The sequence below is a fragment of the Cetorhinus maximus genome, unplaced genomic scaffold (assembly GCF_964194155.1).
Source record: "Cetorhinus maximus unplaced genomic scaffold, sCetMax3.hap1.1 HAP1_SCAFFOLD_372, whole genome shotgun sequence".
Lineage (NCBI taxonomy): Eukaryota > Metazoa > Chordata > Chondrichthyes > Lamniformes > Cetorhinidae > Cetorhinus > Cetorhinus maximus.
In genome coordinates, this window is record NW_027596318.1 from 332,722 (window position 1) to 346,331 (window position 13,610).

General features: G+C 55.2%; 1 protein-coding gene across 2 annotated transcripts in view; it reads left to right on the forward strand.

Annotated features, from left to right (window-relative positions):
- Positions 1-2,369: 2,369 nt before the first annotated feature.
- oxa1l (OXA1L mitochondrial inner membrane protein) overlaps positions 2,370-13,610 on the forward strand; it is a 36,091-nt gene continuing 24,850 nt past the window's right edge. Inside the window, exons 1-3 of one of the 2 annotated variants that reach the window (XM_078535302.1) lie at positions 2,370-2,715; positions 9,062-9,214; positions 12,822-13,200. In XM_078535302.1, coding sequence (XP_078391428.1) covers positions 2,377-2,715; positions 9,062-9,214; positions 12,822-13,200 — 871 coding nt within the window. In that variant the 5' untranslated portion in view covers positions 2,370-2,376. Of the gene's footprint in view, positions 2,716-4,317; positions 4,513-9,061; positions 9,215-12,821; positions 13,201-13,610 lie in introns of those variants that run through there. The other variant, XM_078535303.1, reaches the window with a different exon arrangement.

The window sequence follows — 13,610 nt, forward strand, 5'->3', positions numbered from 1 at the left end:
ATTTTTTTTTTAATACAATCACGGCATGTGGGCGTCGCTGGCTGGGCCCAGCATTTATTGCCCACCCCTAATTGCCCCCTGAGAAGGTGGCGGTACGTTATTGCACACACGAACCTACGAATGAGAGGCAGGAGTAGTGGCCACTCGGCCCCTCGAACCTGTTCCACCATTGAATAAGATCGTGGCTGATCTGGCTGTGTAACCTCAACCCCACATTCCCGCCCACCCCCGATAACCTTTCCCCCCCTCCGTTGCTTACCAAGAATCCATCTGCTTCTGCCTTAAAAATATTCAAAGACTCTGCTTCCAACTCCTTTTGAGGAAGAGAGTTCCAAAGACTCATGACCCTCTGAATGAAAAAATTTCTCCTCACCTCTGTCTTAAAATGGGCGACCCCTTATTTTTAAACTGTGACCCCTGACATCCATCTTGTCAACTCCCCTCAGGATCTTATGTTTCAGTCAAGTGACATATAAGACTGTGAGGGGGTTTGACAGGGTGGATGCTGAGAGGATGTTTCTCCTCGTGGTGTAATCTAGACGAAGGGGCTACAGTTTAAAAATAAGGAGTCTCCCATTTGAGATAAGACCATAAGACTTAGGAGCAGAAATTAGGCATTTCGGCCCATCGAGTCTGCTCCGCCATTCAATCATGGCTGATAACTGATTCTCAACCCCATTCTCCTGCCTTCTCCCCGTAACCTTTGATCCCCTTACCAATCAAGAACCTATCTATCTTGGTCTTAAATACACTCAATGACCTATGGCCTCCACAGCCTTCTGTGGCAATGAATTCCATAGATACACCACTCTCTGGCTAAAGAAGTTTCTCCTCATCTCTGTTCTAAAAGGTCTTCCCTTTACCCTCAGGCTGTGCCCTTGGATCCTAGTCTCTCCTACTAATGGAAACATCTTCCCCACGTCCACTCTATCCAGGCCTTTCAGTATTCTGTAAGTTTCAATCAGATCCCTCCTCATCCTTCTAAACTCCATCGAGTATAGACCCAGAGTCCTCAAACGTTCCTCATATGTTAAGCCTTTCATTCCTGGGATCGTTCTCGTGAACCTCCTCTGGACCCTCTCCAGGGCCAGAACATCCTTTCTGAGGTGCAGGGCCCAAAATTGCTCACAATATTCTAAGTGTGGTCTCACCAGAGCCTTATAAAGCCTCAGCAGCACATCCCTGCTTTTATATTCTAGTCCTCTCGAAATAAAGACGGGGAGGAATTTCTTCTCTCAGGGGGTCGTGAGTCTGTGGAATTCTTGCCCCCAGGGAGCAGTGGAGGCCGGGTCATTGAGTCTATCCAAGGCCAAGTTAGACAGATTTTGGATCGACAAGGGGGTCGAGGGTCATGGGAGACAGGCAGGAGAAGTGGAGTTAAGGCCACAATCAGCTCAGCCACGATCTTATTGAATGGCGCGGCAGGCTCGAGGGGCCGAATGGCCTCCTCCCGCTCCGATTGCTTAGGATCCTGGGGACTTATGTTCGTCAACTGGCAGGGCCGGTTTCAGTGTGGTAAAGCGCCTCTGATTTCTAAATGGGATCAAACTGTTCCCACTGGCGGAAGCATGGAGAGCCAGTGGGCAAAGGAAGCAATGGCGGAATGAGGGGTTCATGTAGCGATGGGTTTGGGATCTGGAGCTCCCTCCCTAACAGCACTGTGGGTGCACCTGCACCACAGGGACTGCAGCAGTTCAAGAAGGCAGCTCACCACCACCTCCTCAAGGGCAACTAGGGATGGGCAATAAATGCTGGGCCCGGCCAGCGAGGCCCACATCCTGTGAAAGAATAAATTAAAGAGGGTGGTGGGGGCAGGGTCGACTGAGGCATTAAAGAGGGAATTGGACCATCATGGGATCAGGAAGAATGTCCAGGGCTACACGAGAAGGCGGGAGAGCAACACTGGGTGAATTGCTGCTTCCCCGGGCCAGCAGAGGCCGTCGGGCTGAATGGCCTTGACCTTCCAAACCCGTGACCTTTACCACCTGGGAGGTCAAGGGCAGCAGATGCAAGGGAGGGGAGGGGGCGGGAACAGGGTTGGTGATGTCACAGACAGGGGCAGGTTTGTGATGTCACACATGGGGATGGGGATTGTGATGTCACATATGCGGATGGGGATTGTGATGTCAGAGATGTGGGCGGGGTTTGTGATGTCACATAGGGATGGGGATTGTGATGTCAGAGATGTGGGTGGGGTTTGTGATGTCAAACATGGGGCTGGGGTCGTGATGTCAAAGATGTGGACGGGGATTGTGATGTCACACATGGGGACGGGGATTGTGATGTCAGAGATGTGGGCGGGGTTTGCGATGTCTTTGACGCGGACCGGCTTTGAGGCGTCCTGGTTTTGCGGGGTGGGGGAGGGGCGAAGTGATTATGACATCAGGAATGGAAGGTGGAGCGGAATCTGCGTCAGTGCTCGGGGGGTGGGGGGGCGTTGAGGGCGATAACTCGTCACTCAGAGGTGAAGGGACGTGGTTTGTGACATCACAGATCGCCGAGGGGGATTGTTGCGTCGGCGGCGCTGTCGGGCTGGACGAGCTGAAAGCCCCGCCCCCTCCGCGAAGCCCCGCCCCTCTATGTGAACCTTCGCTCGCTCCTCCCGCTGCGACGACACTTCGCCTGCTTCACGGGGTCGCGCGCGCACGCACGCGCGGCGGGAAGATGGCGGCGGGAAGCGGGCTGAACTCGGCCGCGAGCTGGAGCAGGCGGCTGGTAACCAGTGTGGGGAGCATCAGAGGGAAGGGGGAGGGGTTGGTTACCGGGGGCAACAATGGGGGGGGAGGGGCTGGTTACCGGGGGCAACAATGGGGGGGGGAGGGGTCGGTTACCGTGAGGGACAATTGGGGGAGGGAAGGGCCTGGTTACCTGGACGGATAATGGGGGGAGGGGCCTGGTTACCAGGGGGGGACAATGGGGGGGGTGGGTTACTAGCAGGGACAATGGGGGTGAGGGGCCCTGTTAGCAGGAGGGACAATGGGGGTGGGGCCAGTAAAGAGGAGGGACAATGGGGGGAGGAGCGGTAACTAGGGAGGGACAATGGGAGGGGAGGAGCCGGTAACTAGGGAGGACAAGGAGGGGGTAGCCAGTAACCAGTGAGAGACAAGGGGAGGGGAGGAGCCGGTAACTAGGGAGGGACAATGGGAGGGGAGGAGCCGGTAACTAGGGAGGACAAGGAGGGGGTAGCCAGTAACCAGTGAGAGACAAGGGGAGGGGAGGAGCCGGTAACTAGGGAGGGACAATGGGAGGGGAGGAGCCGGTAACTAGGGAGGGACAATGGGAGGGGAGGAGCCGGTAACTAGGGAGGACAAGGAGGGGGTAGCCAGTAACCAGTGAGAGACAAGGGGAGGGGAGGAGCCGGTAACTGGGGAGGGACAATGGGGGGGGAGTCGGTAACGAGGGAGGGACAATGGGGGGAGGAGTCGGTAACGAGGGAGGGACAATGGGGGGGGAGTCGGTAACGAGGGAGGGACAATGGGGGGGGATGAGCCGGTAACTAGGGAGGGACAATGGGGGGGGAGTCGGTAACGAGGGAGGGACAATGGGGGGAGGAGCCGGTAACCAGGGAGGGACAATGGGGGGAGGAGTCGGTAACCTGGGAGGGACAATGGGGGGAGGAGCCGGAAACCAGGGAGGGACAATGGTGGGGAGGAGCCGGTAACCAGGGAGGGACAATGGGGGGGAGGAGCCGGTAACCAGGGAGGGACAATGGGGGGAGGAGTCGGAAACCTGGGAGGGACAATGGGGGGAGGAGCCGGAAACCAGGGAGGGACAATGGTGGGGAGGAGCCGGTAACCAGGGAGGGACAATGGGGGGGAGGAGCCGGTAACCAGGGAGGGACAATGGGGGGGAGGAGCCGGTAACCAGGGAGGGACAATGGGGGGGGGAGTCGGTAACGAGGGAGGGACAATGGGTGGAGGAGCCGGTAACCGGGGAGGGACAGTGGGTGGAGGAGCCGGTAACCGGGGAGGGACAATGGGGGGAGGAGCCGGTAACCAGGGAGGGACAATGGGGGGGAGGAGCCGGTAACCCGGGAGGGACAATGGGGGGAGGAGTCGGTAACCTGGGAGGGACAATGGGGGGAGGAGCCGGTAACCAGGGAGGGACGAATGGGGGAGGAGTCGGTAATGCGGAGCGGGGGGGCAGTAACCAGCTTCGGGGGTGGGGTAATGTGGGGAGGGGTCAGTAAACATGGGCAATGGGGCAAGAGGGCGAGAAATTGGCCGAGAGACGTGTGGGAATCTGGGATTTATAAATATAAATGTTCATTGGTAAAGACGTAGAGCAGGGAGGTATGTTAAAGGCTTATTAAACACTAGCTCAGCCTCAGCTGGAGCGTCGCGTCCCGTTCTGGGCGCCTCGTTTGAGGGAGGATGTTGAAGGCGTTGGAGAAAGAGCGGAAAAGATTCACGGGAAGGGGTCCCAGGGATGAGGAACGTCAGTCACGTGGATAGATTGGAGATGTCGGGACTGTTCTCGGGGAGAAGAAGGTTCGGTGGAGGTTTGATCGAGGTGTTTGAAACGATTGAAGGGTCTGGGGCAGAGTCGACCGGGAGAACCTGTTCCCGTCGGCGGGAGGATAAGGAACCGGAGGGAGGCGGGGTTCAAGACGACCGGTTAGAGGAATGAAGGCCACACGAGGAGAAACTTTTTCATGCGGCAAGTGGTTCGGGCCTGGAAGGCGCCGCCTGAGAGAGTGGAGGAGGGAGGCAGGTTCAATCGAGGCGTTCGAGAGGGAATTGGACAGGCGCCTGAAGGGAAAAAAAATTGCACGGTTACAGGGAAAGGGACGAGCTGAGTTCTTATAGGGAGCCAGCGTATGGTCAACAGGCCTAATGGCTCTCTTCTGTGCTGCCTTCTTATTCTGCTTATACAATCTGAACGTTGGTGGAATGAGCTCGAAGGGCTGAATGGCCTCATGTTCCTAATAGACCCAAGGGGCTGAATGGCCTCTTTTTCCCACCAGGCTTGAGGGGCTGAATGGCCTCCTGTTCCCACCAGGCTCGAGGGGCTGAATGGCCTCCCCCAGTTCCCACCAGGCTCGAGGGGCTGAATGGCCTCCCCCTGTTCCCACCAGGCTTGAGGGGCTGAATGGCCTCCTCCTGTTCCCAACAGGCTTGAGGGGCTGAATGGCCTCCTCCTGTTCCCACCAGGCTCGAGGGGCTGAATGGCCTCATCCTGTTCCCCCCAGGCTCGAGGGGCTGAATGGCCTCCTCCTGTTCCCACCAGGCTCGAGGGGCTGAATGGCCTCCTGTTCCCACCAGGCTCGAGGGGCTGAATGGCCTCCTCCTGTTCCCACCAGGCTCGAGGGGCTGAATGGCCTCCTCCTGTTCCCACCAGGCTCGAGGGGCTGAATGGCCTCCTCCTGTTCCCACCAGGCTCGAGGGGCTGAATGGCCTCCCCCTGTTCCCACCAGGCTTGAGGGGCTGAGAGTTGATCATTAAGCGTTGTCACATTAGGTATAAGTGTGTAGCTGTAAGAAGGGTGTGCAGGAAGTGAGGAACCTGGGGAGAGGGCGATGGGGCGAATGTATGTAAACCTTTGAACTCTGTAGAAAACATGTCTCTTTTTTTGAAAAAAGCACATGGGGATGTTTGGCTTTTTAAAAATTTATTCATTCACGGGATGTGGGCGTTGCTGGCTGGGCCAGCATTTATTGTGCATCCTTAATTGCCCTTTGAGAAGGTGGTGGGTGAGCTGCCTCTTGAACCGCTGCAGTCCGTGTGGTGTAGGTACACCCACAGCGCTGTTAGGGAGGGAGTTCCAGGATTTTGTCCCCTGTGGTGTAGGTACACCCACGGCGCTGTTAGGGAGGGAGTTCCAGGATTTTGTCCCCTGTGTGGTGTAGGTACACCCACAGCGCTGTTAGGGAGAGAGTTCCAGGATTTTGTCCCCTGTGGTGTAGGTACACCCATGGCGCTGTTAGGGAGAGAGTTCCAGGATTTTGTCCCCTGTGGTGTAGGTACACCCACGGCGCTGTTAGGGAGGGAGTTCCAGGATTTTGTCCCTGTGGTGTAGGTACACCCACAGCGCTGTTAGGGAGGGAGCTCCAAGATTTTGTCCCTGTGGTGTAGGTACACCCACAGTGCTGTTAGGGAGGGAGTTCCAGGATTTTGTCCCCTGTGTGGTGTAGGTACACCCACAGCGCTGTTAGGGAGGGAGTTCCAGGATTTTGTCCCTGTGGTGTAGGTACACGCACAGCGCTGTTAGGGAGGGAGTTCCAGGATTTTGTCCCTGTGGTGTAGGTACACCCACGGCGCTGTTAGGGAGGGAGTTCCAGGATTTTGTCCCTGTGGTGTAGGTACACTCACAGTGCTGTTAGGGAGGGAGTTCCAGGATTTTGACCCAGCGACAGTGAAGGAACAGCCGATATATTTCCAAGTCAGGACAGTGAGTTACTTGGAGGGGAGCTTCCAGGTGGTGGTGTTCCCCATGTGTCTGCTGCCCTTGTCCTTCTAGACGGTAGTGGTCATGGGTTTGGAAGGTGCTGTCGAAGGAGCCTTGGTGAGTTGCTGCAGTGCATCTTGTAGATGGTACACACACTGCTGCTACTGTGCGTCGGTGGTGGAGGGAGTGAATGTTTGTGGATGTGGTGCCAAACAATTGTGGTGCTTTGTCCTGGACGGTGTCGAGCTTCTCGAGTGTTGTGGGAGCTGCACTCATCCAGGCAAGTGGGGAGTGTTCCATCACACTCCTGACTTGTGCCTTGTAGATGGTGAACAAGCTTTGGGGAGTCAGGGGGTGAGTTACTCACCGCAGGATTCCCAGCCTCTGACCTGCTCTTGTAACCACAGTATTTATATGGCTGGGTCCAGTTCAAGCTTCTAATGGCTAGTCTAGTTCAATTAACATGAACTAATGAACCTATTAATAGATGCACAGCGGTGGCATGGTGGTATTGTCACTGGACTGGTAATCCAGTACCCGCGTTTCACCGCAGATGGTGAAATTTGAATTCAATAAAAGCCTCGTAATTGCCTGAAAAACCCATCTGGTTCACTCATGTCCCTTGAGGGAAGGAAATGTGCTGTCCTTACCTGGGTCTGGCCTACATGTGACTCCAGACCCACAGCAACGTGGTTGACTCTGAAATGCCCTCTGAACAAGGGCAATTAGGGCTGAGCAATCAATGCTGGCCTGGCCAGAGATACCCACATCCCCATGAGTGAATAAATTTTAAAAAAAAGGAGGTTGTTGCTAAACCTTTTCTCGAGCGACTGGTTGGACCTCAGTTGGAGTGTTTTTTTATTCGTTCACAGGATGTGGGCTTCGCTGGCTGGGCCAGCATTTATTGCCCCATCCCCGGTTGCCCTTGTTCAGGGGGCATTTAAGAGTCAACCACATTGCTGTGGGTCTGGAGTCACATGTAGGTCAGACCCAGGTAAGATTTCCTTCCCTAAAGGGACATTAGTGAACCAGATGCGTTTTAACAACCATCGTCAACGGTTTCATGGTCATCTCTTACGTCCAGATTTTTATTGAATTCAAATTGCACCATCTGCCGTGACAGGATTGGAACCCGGGTCCCCAGAGCATCACCCCGGGTCTCTGGATTACTAGTCCGGCGACAAATACCACTGCGCCATCGCCTCCCCCTGACGCCCGGTTCTGGCTGCCACCCTCTCGAGTCCGATGCCAGGATCTTGGCGGAGGGACCAGTCGTCCGGAGAAACCGAGATTTGTTTTCCTCGGAGAAGAGAAGGCCAAATAGGAGACGTCGTGAGGTGTCTGGACAGGGTAGATCGGGAGAGACCCTTCCCAGAGGCGGAAGGGTCATGTACCAGAAGGGATCGAAGGAACGGTGGCTACCTTGACTGACGACGCAAAGCGAGGCAGGAAAGTAAATTGTGAAGAGGACGGAAGGAGGCTACAAAGTGACACGGATACGTTAAATGAGTGGGCCAAGATCTGGCAGATGGAGTATAATGTGGGCACGTGTGAAATCATTCATTTTGGCAGGAAGAATAAAAAGGAAGCTTATTTTCTAAACGGTGAGAGATTGCAGAGCTCTGAGACGCAGAGGGATCTGGGTGTCCTAGTGCATGAATCAGGAAAAGCTCGTACGCAGGTACAGCAGGTAATTGGGAAAGCTAAGAGAATGTTATCGTTTATTGTGAGGGGAGTTGAATACAAAAGTGGGGAGGTTATGCTTCAGTTATACAGGGCACTGGGGGAGACCACATCTGGAGTACTGTGTACAGTATTGGTCTCCTTATCGAAGGAAGGATGTCAATGTGTGGGAAGCAGTTCACAGAAGGTTTACCGGACTAATACCGGGAATGGGCGGGTTGTCTTATGAGGAAAGGTCGGACAGGTTAGGCTTGTATCTGTTGGAGTTTAGAAGAGTGAGAGGCGACTCGATGGAAACATATTAGATCCTGAGGGGAGTTGACAGGGTGGATGTGGAGAGGATGTTTCCTCTTGTGGGAGAATCTAGAATGAGGGGGGGTCACTGTTTAAAAATAAGGGGTCGCCCACTTAAGACAGAGATGATTTGAAATTTATTCTCTCCGAGGGTGGTGAGTCTTTGGAACTCTCTTCCTCAAAAGGCGGTGGGAGCTGAGACTTTGAATATTTTTAAGGCCGAGGGAGAGAGATTCTTGATTCACAAGGTGGGCGGGTGAGAGGTTATCGGGGGTGGCCGGGAACGTGGGGTTGAGGTTACATTCAGATCAGCCACGATCTTATCGGATGGGGGAGCAGACTCGATGGGCCGAGCGGCCCCTGCTCCTCCTCGTTCATTATTCGTACGTTCGTGTGTAGATTTACAGCGATTGGCAAGAGTGTCGGAGGATTATTATTATTTTACTGACGGTGGTGATTTGGAGAGGGCGGTAATAGCAGAATCGGAAGGCGATGGGATAAAGAGCTGGAAGGGGAGTGGGGGGGAAGGTTTTGCCAGGCCGCGGGAGAAGGAGCTGGAACGACGCTTGGGAAGCTCTTCCCCGGAGCCGGCAGAGGTTCAGTGGGCACTGTCCTCTGCGTGACTCGGGATGGTTCCCCTCGCTGTCCCTGTCCCTCACTCTGACTCACCCTCCTCTCTCTCTCTCTCCCCTGGCAGGTGCAGAGGTCCTGGTGCTACACGATGAACTCGCGGAGGATGAGCAGCCGCCCTGGCGCCCGCTCCCTGCTGGGCGGCGCCCGCCCCGGGCAGAGTCGCCTCCTCACGGTGGCCGCCGGGGTGCGGCACAGCAGCACCGAGTCCCCCTCGCAGGTACGGGCTGGATGGGGTCGGTCTGGTCTGCCCTTGTCGATCCGGCGTTTTGGAAAGTGGGGGGGATCGTTCGGGTGCAGGAGGAGAGCGAGGGGGGAGGTGGAGGTGGGGGGAGTGGAAAGCGCGTGGACCCTTGAGAGAGAGGCGAGGCGCGTTTCGGTGGGGGGGGGGGCTAAACTCGGACGGCAGCGATTCCTGAGTCCGTTTAAAAGGCTGCGCAGAGAGGGTAACGTTCCCCAGGGACGTGAAATCGGGAGAGAGAGAGAGGGGAAGAAAATAACAGGACGCCCGAGCCCGTTTCAGGCAGAGATGAGGAGAAATATTTTCTCTCCAGAGGGTCGGAGGAGAGGAGACGGCCGGGCGGATGACCAGACTCTCGGTGGAAAGGCCGAGTTTGAGGCTGCGCCTGGAAGGAACGGAGAGAGAGGGAGGAGGTGGAGGTGGAGGAGGAGGAGGAGGAGGTGGTGGTGGAGGAGGAGGTGGTGGAGGAGGAGGAGGTGGTGGAGGAGGAGGTGGTGGAGGAGGTGGTGGAGGAGGAGGAGGTGGTGGAGGAGGTGGTGGAGGAGGTGGTGGAGGAGGAGGAGGAGTTGGTGGTGGTGGAGGTGGAGGTGGAGGAAGAGGTGGTGGTGGAGGAGGAGGTGGTGGTGGAGGAGGAGGTGGTGGTGGAGGAGGAGGTGGTGGTGGAGGAGGTGGAGGAGGAGGTGGAGGTGGTGGTGGAGGAGGAGGAGGAGGAGGAGTTGGTGGTGGTGGAGGAGGAGTTGGTGGTGGTGGAGGAGGAGGTGGTGGTGGTGGAGGAGGAGGTGGTGGTGGAGGAGGAGGAGGTGGTGGTGGAGGTGGAGGAGGTAGTGGAGGTGGGGAAGAGACCGAGAGCTCTCAGCTGAAGGCACGGCCGCCAGTGGTGGAGTCGCTCGGTACGGGAGTGGCCGGAGGCCGGATCTCCCAGGGGTCGTCGAGCTGGAGGAGGTGCCGGAGACGGGGAGGGTGTGTGGCAGGATCGGAGAAGCTGGAGGAGTTGTGGGGGGTGGGATGGGGGTTCTCAAAGAACAAAGAAAAGTACAGCACAGGATCAGGCCCTTTGGCCCTCGAAGCCTACGCCGATCATATTGCCCGTCAACTAAAACATTTTGCACTTCCGGGGTGCGTATCCCTCTATTCCCATCCTATTCATGTATTTGTCAAGCTGCCTCTTAAACACCACTATCGTACCTGCTTCCACCACCTCCTCTGGCAGCGAATTCCAGACACTCACTACCCTCTGTGTAAACAACTTGCCCCGCACATCTCCTTTATAGTTTTCTCCTCTCACCTTAAATCTATGTCCCCTAGTAATTGACTCTTCCACCCTGGGAAAAAGCTTCTGACTATCTAACTCTGTCCATGCCACTCATAATTTTGTAAACTTCTATCAAGTTGCCCCTCAATCTCCGTCGCTCCAGTGAGAACAATCCGAGTTTCTCCAACCTCTCCTCATAGCTAATAACCTCCAGACCAGGCAGCATCCTGGTAAACCTCCTCTGCACCCTCTCCAATGCCTCCATATCCTTCTGGTAATGTGGCGACCAGAATTGCACGCAATATTCCAAGTGTGGCCTAAACAAGGTTCTACACAGCTGCATCATGACTTCCCAGCTTTTATGCTCAATACCCCTGCCAATGAAGGCAAGCATGCCATATGCCTCCCTGACTACCTTATCCACCTGCGTTGCCACTTTCAGTGACCTGTGGACCTGTACACCCAGATCCCTCTGCCCATCAATGCACTTAAGGGTTCTGCCATTTACTGTATAATTCCTGCCTGTATTAGACCTTCCAAAATGCATTACCTCGCATTTGTCCGGATTAAACTCCATCTGCCATTTCTCCGCCCAAGTCTCCAACCGATCTATATCCCGTTGTATCCTTTGACAATCCTCTTCACTATCTGCAATTCCTCCAACCTTAGTGTCATCTGCAAACTTACTAATTAGCCCAGTTACATTTTCCTCCAAATCATTTATGTATACTACAAACAGCAAAGGTCCCAGCACTGATCCCTGCGGAACTCCACTAGTCACAGCTCTCCATTCAGAAAAGCACCCTTCCACTGCTACCCTCTGTCTTCTATGACCAAGCCAATTCTGTATCCATCTTGCCATCTGATCCCGTGCGACTTTACCTTCTGTACCAGTCTGCCATGAGGGACCTTGTCAAAGGCCTTACTGAAATCTATGTAGATAACATCCACTGCCCTTCCATCGTCGATCATCTTTGTCACTTCTTCGAAAAACTTGATCAAGTTAGTGAGACACGACCTCCCCTTCACAAAACCATGCTGCCTCTCACTAATACACCCATTTGCTTCCAAATGGTAGTAAATCCTGTCACGAAGAATCTTCTCCAATAATTTCCCTACCACTGACGTAAGTCTCACCGGCCTGTAATTTCCTGGATGATCCCTGCTACCCTTCTTAAACAATGGAACAACATTGGCCATTCTCCAGTCCCCTGGGACCTCACCTGTAGCCAGTGAGAATGCAAAGATTTCTGTTAAGGCCCCCGCAATCTCCTCCCTTGCCTCCCTCAGTACTCTGGGGTAGATCCCATCTGGCCCTGGGGACTTATCCACCTTAATATTCTTCAAGACGCCTAACACCTCTTTTTTGATCTCAACATGATCCAGGCTATCTACACACTTCCCTAGATAAATCGACTGCTAAGTCCTCTTTGGTGAATACTGATGAGAAATACTCATTTAGTATCTCTCCCATTTCTTCTGGCTCCACACACGTTCCCACCTCTGTCCCTGAGTGGGCCTACCCTTTCCCTGGCTACCCTCTTGCTTTTTACATATGTATAAAAGGCTTGGGATTTTCCTTAATCCTGGTTGCCAGTGACCTTTCATGACCCCTTTTAGCCCTCCTGACTCCTTGCTTAAGTTTCTTCCTACTTTCTTTATATTCTCCACGGGCTTCATCTGTTCCCAGCCTTCTAGCCCTTACGAATGCTTCCCTTTTCTTTTTGACTAATCTCACAATATCCTTCGTTATCCAAGGTTCCTGAAACTTGCCATGCTTATCCTTCATCCTAGCAGGAACATGCCGGTCCTGAATTCTTATCAACTGACATTTGAAAGCCCCCCCACATGTCAGTTGTTGATTTGCCCCCAAACATCCGCCTCCAGTCTAGATTCCTCAGTTCCTGCCTAATATTGTTATAATTAGCCTTCCCCCAATTAAGCACCTTAACCCGAGGACTCCTGTGATCCTTATCCACCAACACCTTGAAACTTACTGAATTATGGTCACTATTCATGAAATGCTCCCCTACTGAAACTTCGACCACCTGGCCGGGTTCATTCCCTAATACCAGGTTCGGTATTGCCCCTTCCCTAGTTGGACTATCTACATATTGTCTCAGGAAGCCCTCCTGGATGCACCTTACGGATTCTGCACGATATTCGGTGCGAGTGAGGGGAGGGGGTGGGGGAAGAGGCTCACGCAACCAAGTGGAGATGAACCGACGGGGAGGGAGATAGTGCGACGGCTCAGGGGGTGTCGGCTCGGTGAGGGATGGACTGACAAATCTCGGTGACTGTTCTCGTTCTCTCTCTCTCTCTCTCTCTCTTCAGGTCTTACCGTCCCTCGGCACCGCCCCCACCTCGGAGATGGTCCAATCGGCTGTTGGCCCCACCCCCTCCGCGGAGATGTTCCAATCGGCCGTCGGCCCCGCCCCCACCTCGGAGATGTTCCAATCGGCCGTCGGCCCCGCCCCCACCTCGGAGATGGTCCAGTCGGCCGTCGGCCCCGCCCCCACCGCGGAGATGGTCCAATCGGCCGTGGGCCCCGCCCCCTCGGCGGAGGCGGTCCAATCGGCCGGGGATCTCCTGCGGGAGGCAGGGCTGGTGGAGTTAGGCCTGGGCGGGTACACGCCGGTGGGCCTGGTGCAGAACATCCTGGAGTTCATCCACCTGGACGTGGGGCTGCCCTGGTGGGGGGCCATCGTGGCCGGTAAGGACCAGGACCGGGGCCCACTGCCCGCTGGAAGGAATCGCCTCCCCAAACTCCACCCCACCCCACCCACCCCGCTCTCCTCTCCGTCACTGGTACCCACCCCCGCCCTGACCCAACCCGACCGATCTCTGCCTCCTTTCACATCTCCAGGCTGCCGCCCTTCCCCCTCCCCGAAAACACTACTTGAAGCGCCGTCACCGGTGGGGTGTTAGAAACCCGGCAGCCAACCCGCGCACAGCAAGATCCCACGAACAACATTACGATCGTGGCCGGGCGGTCAGGCACTTCCATCGCGCGATGCTGATTCACAGAATCGCACAGAGCAGAAGAGGCCCTTCGGCCCATCGACTCTGCACCGACAACGTGAGAAACACCTGACCTGACCTACCTACCTAATCCCATTGACC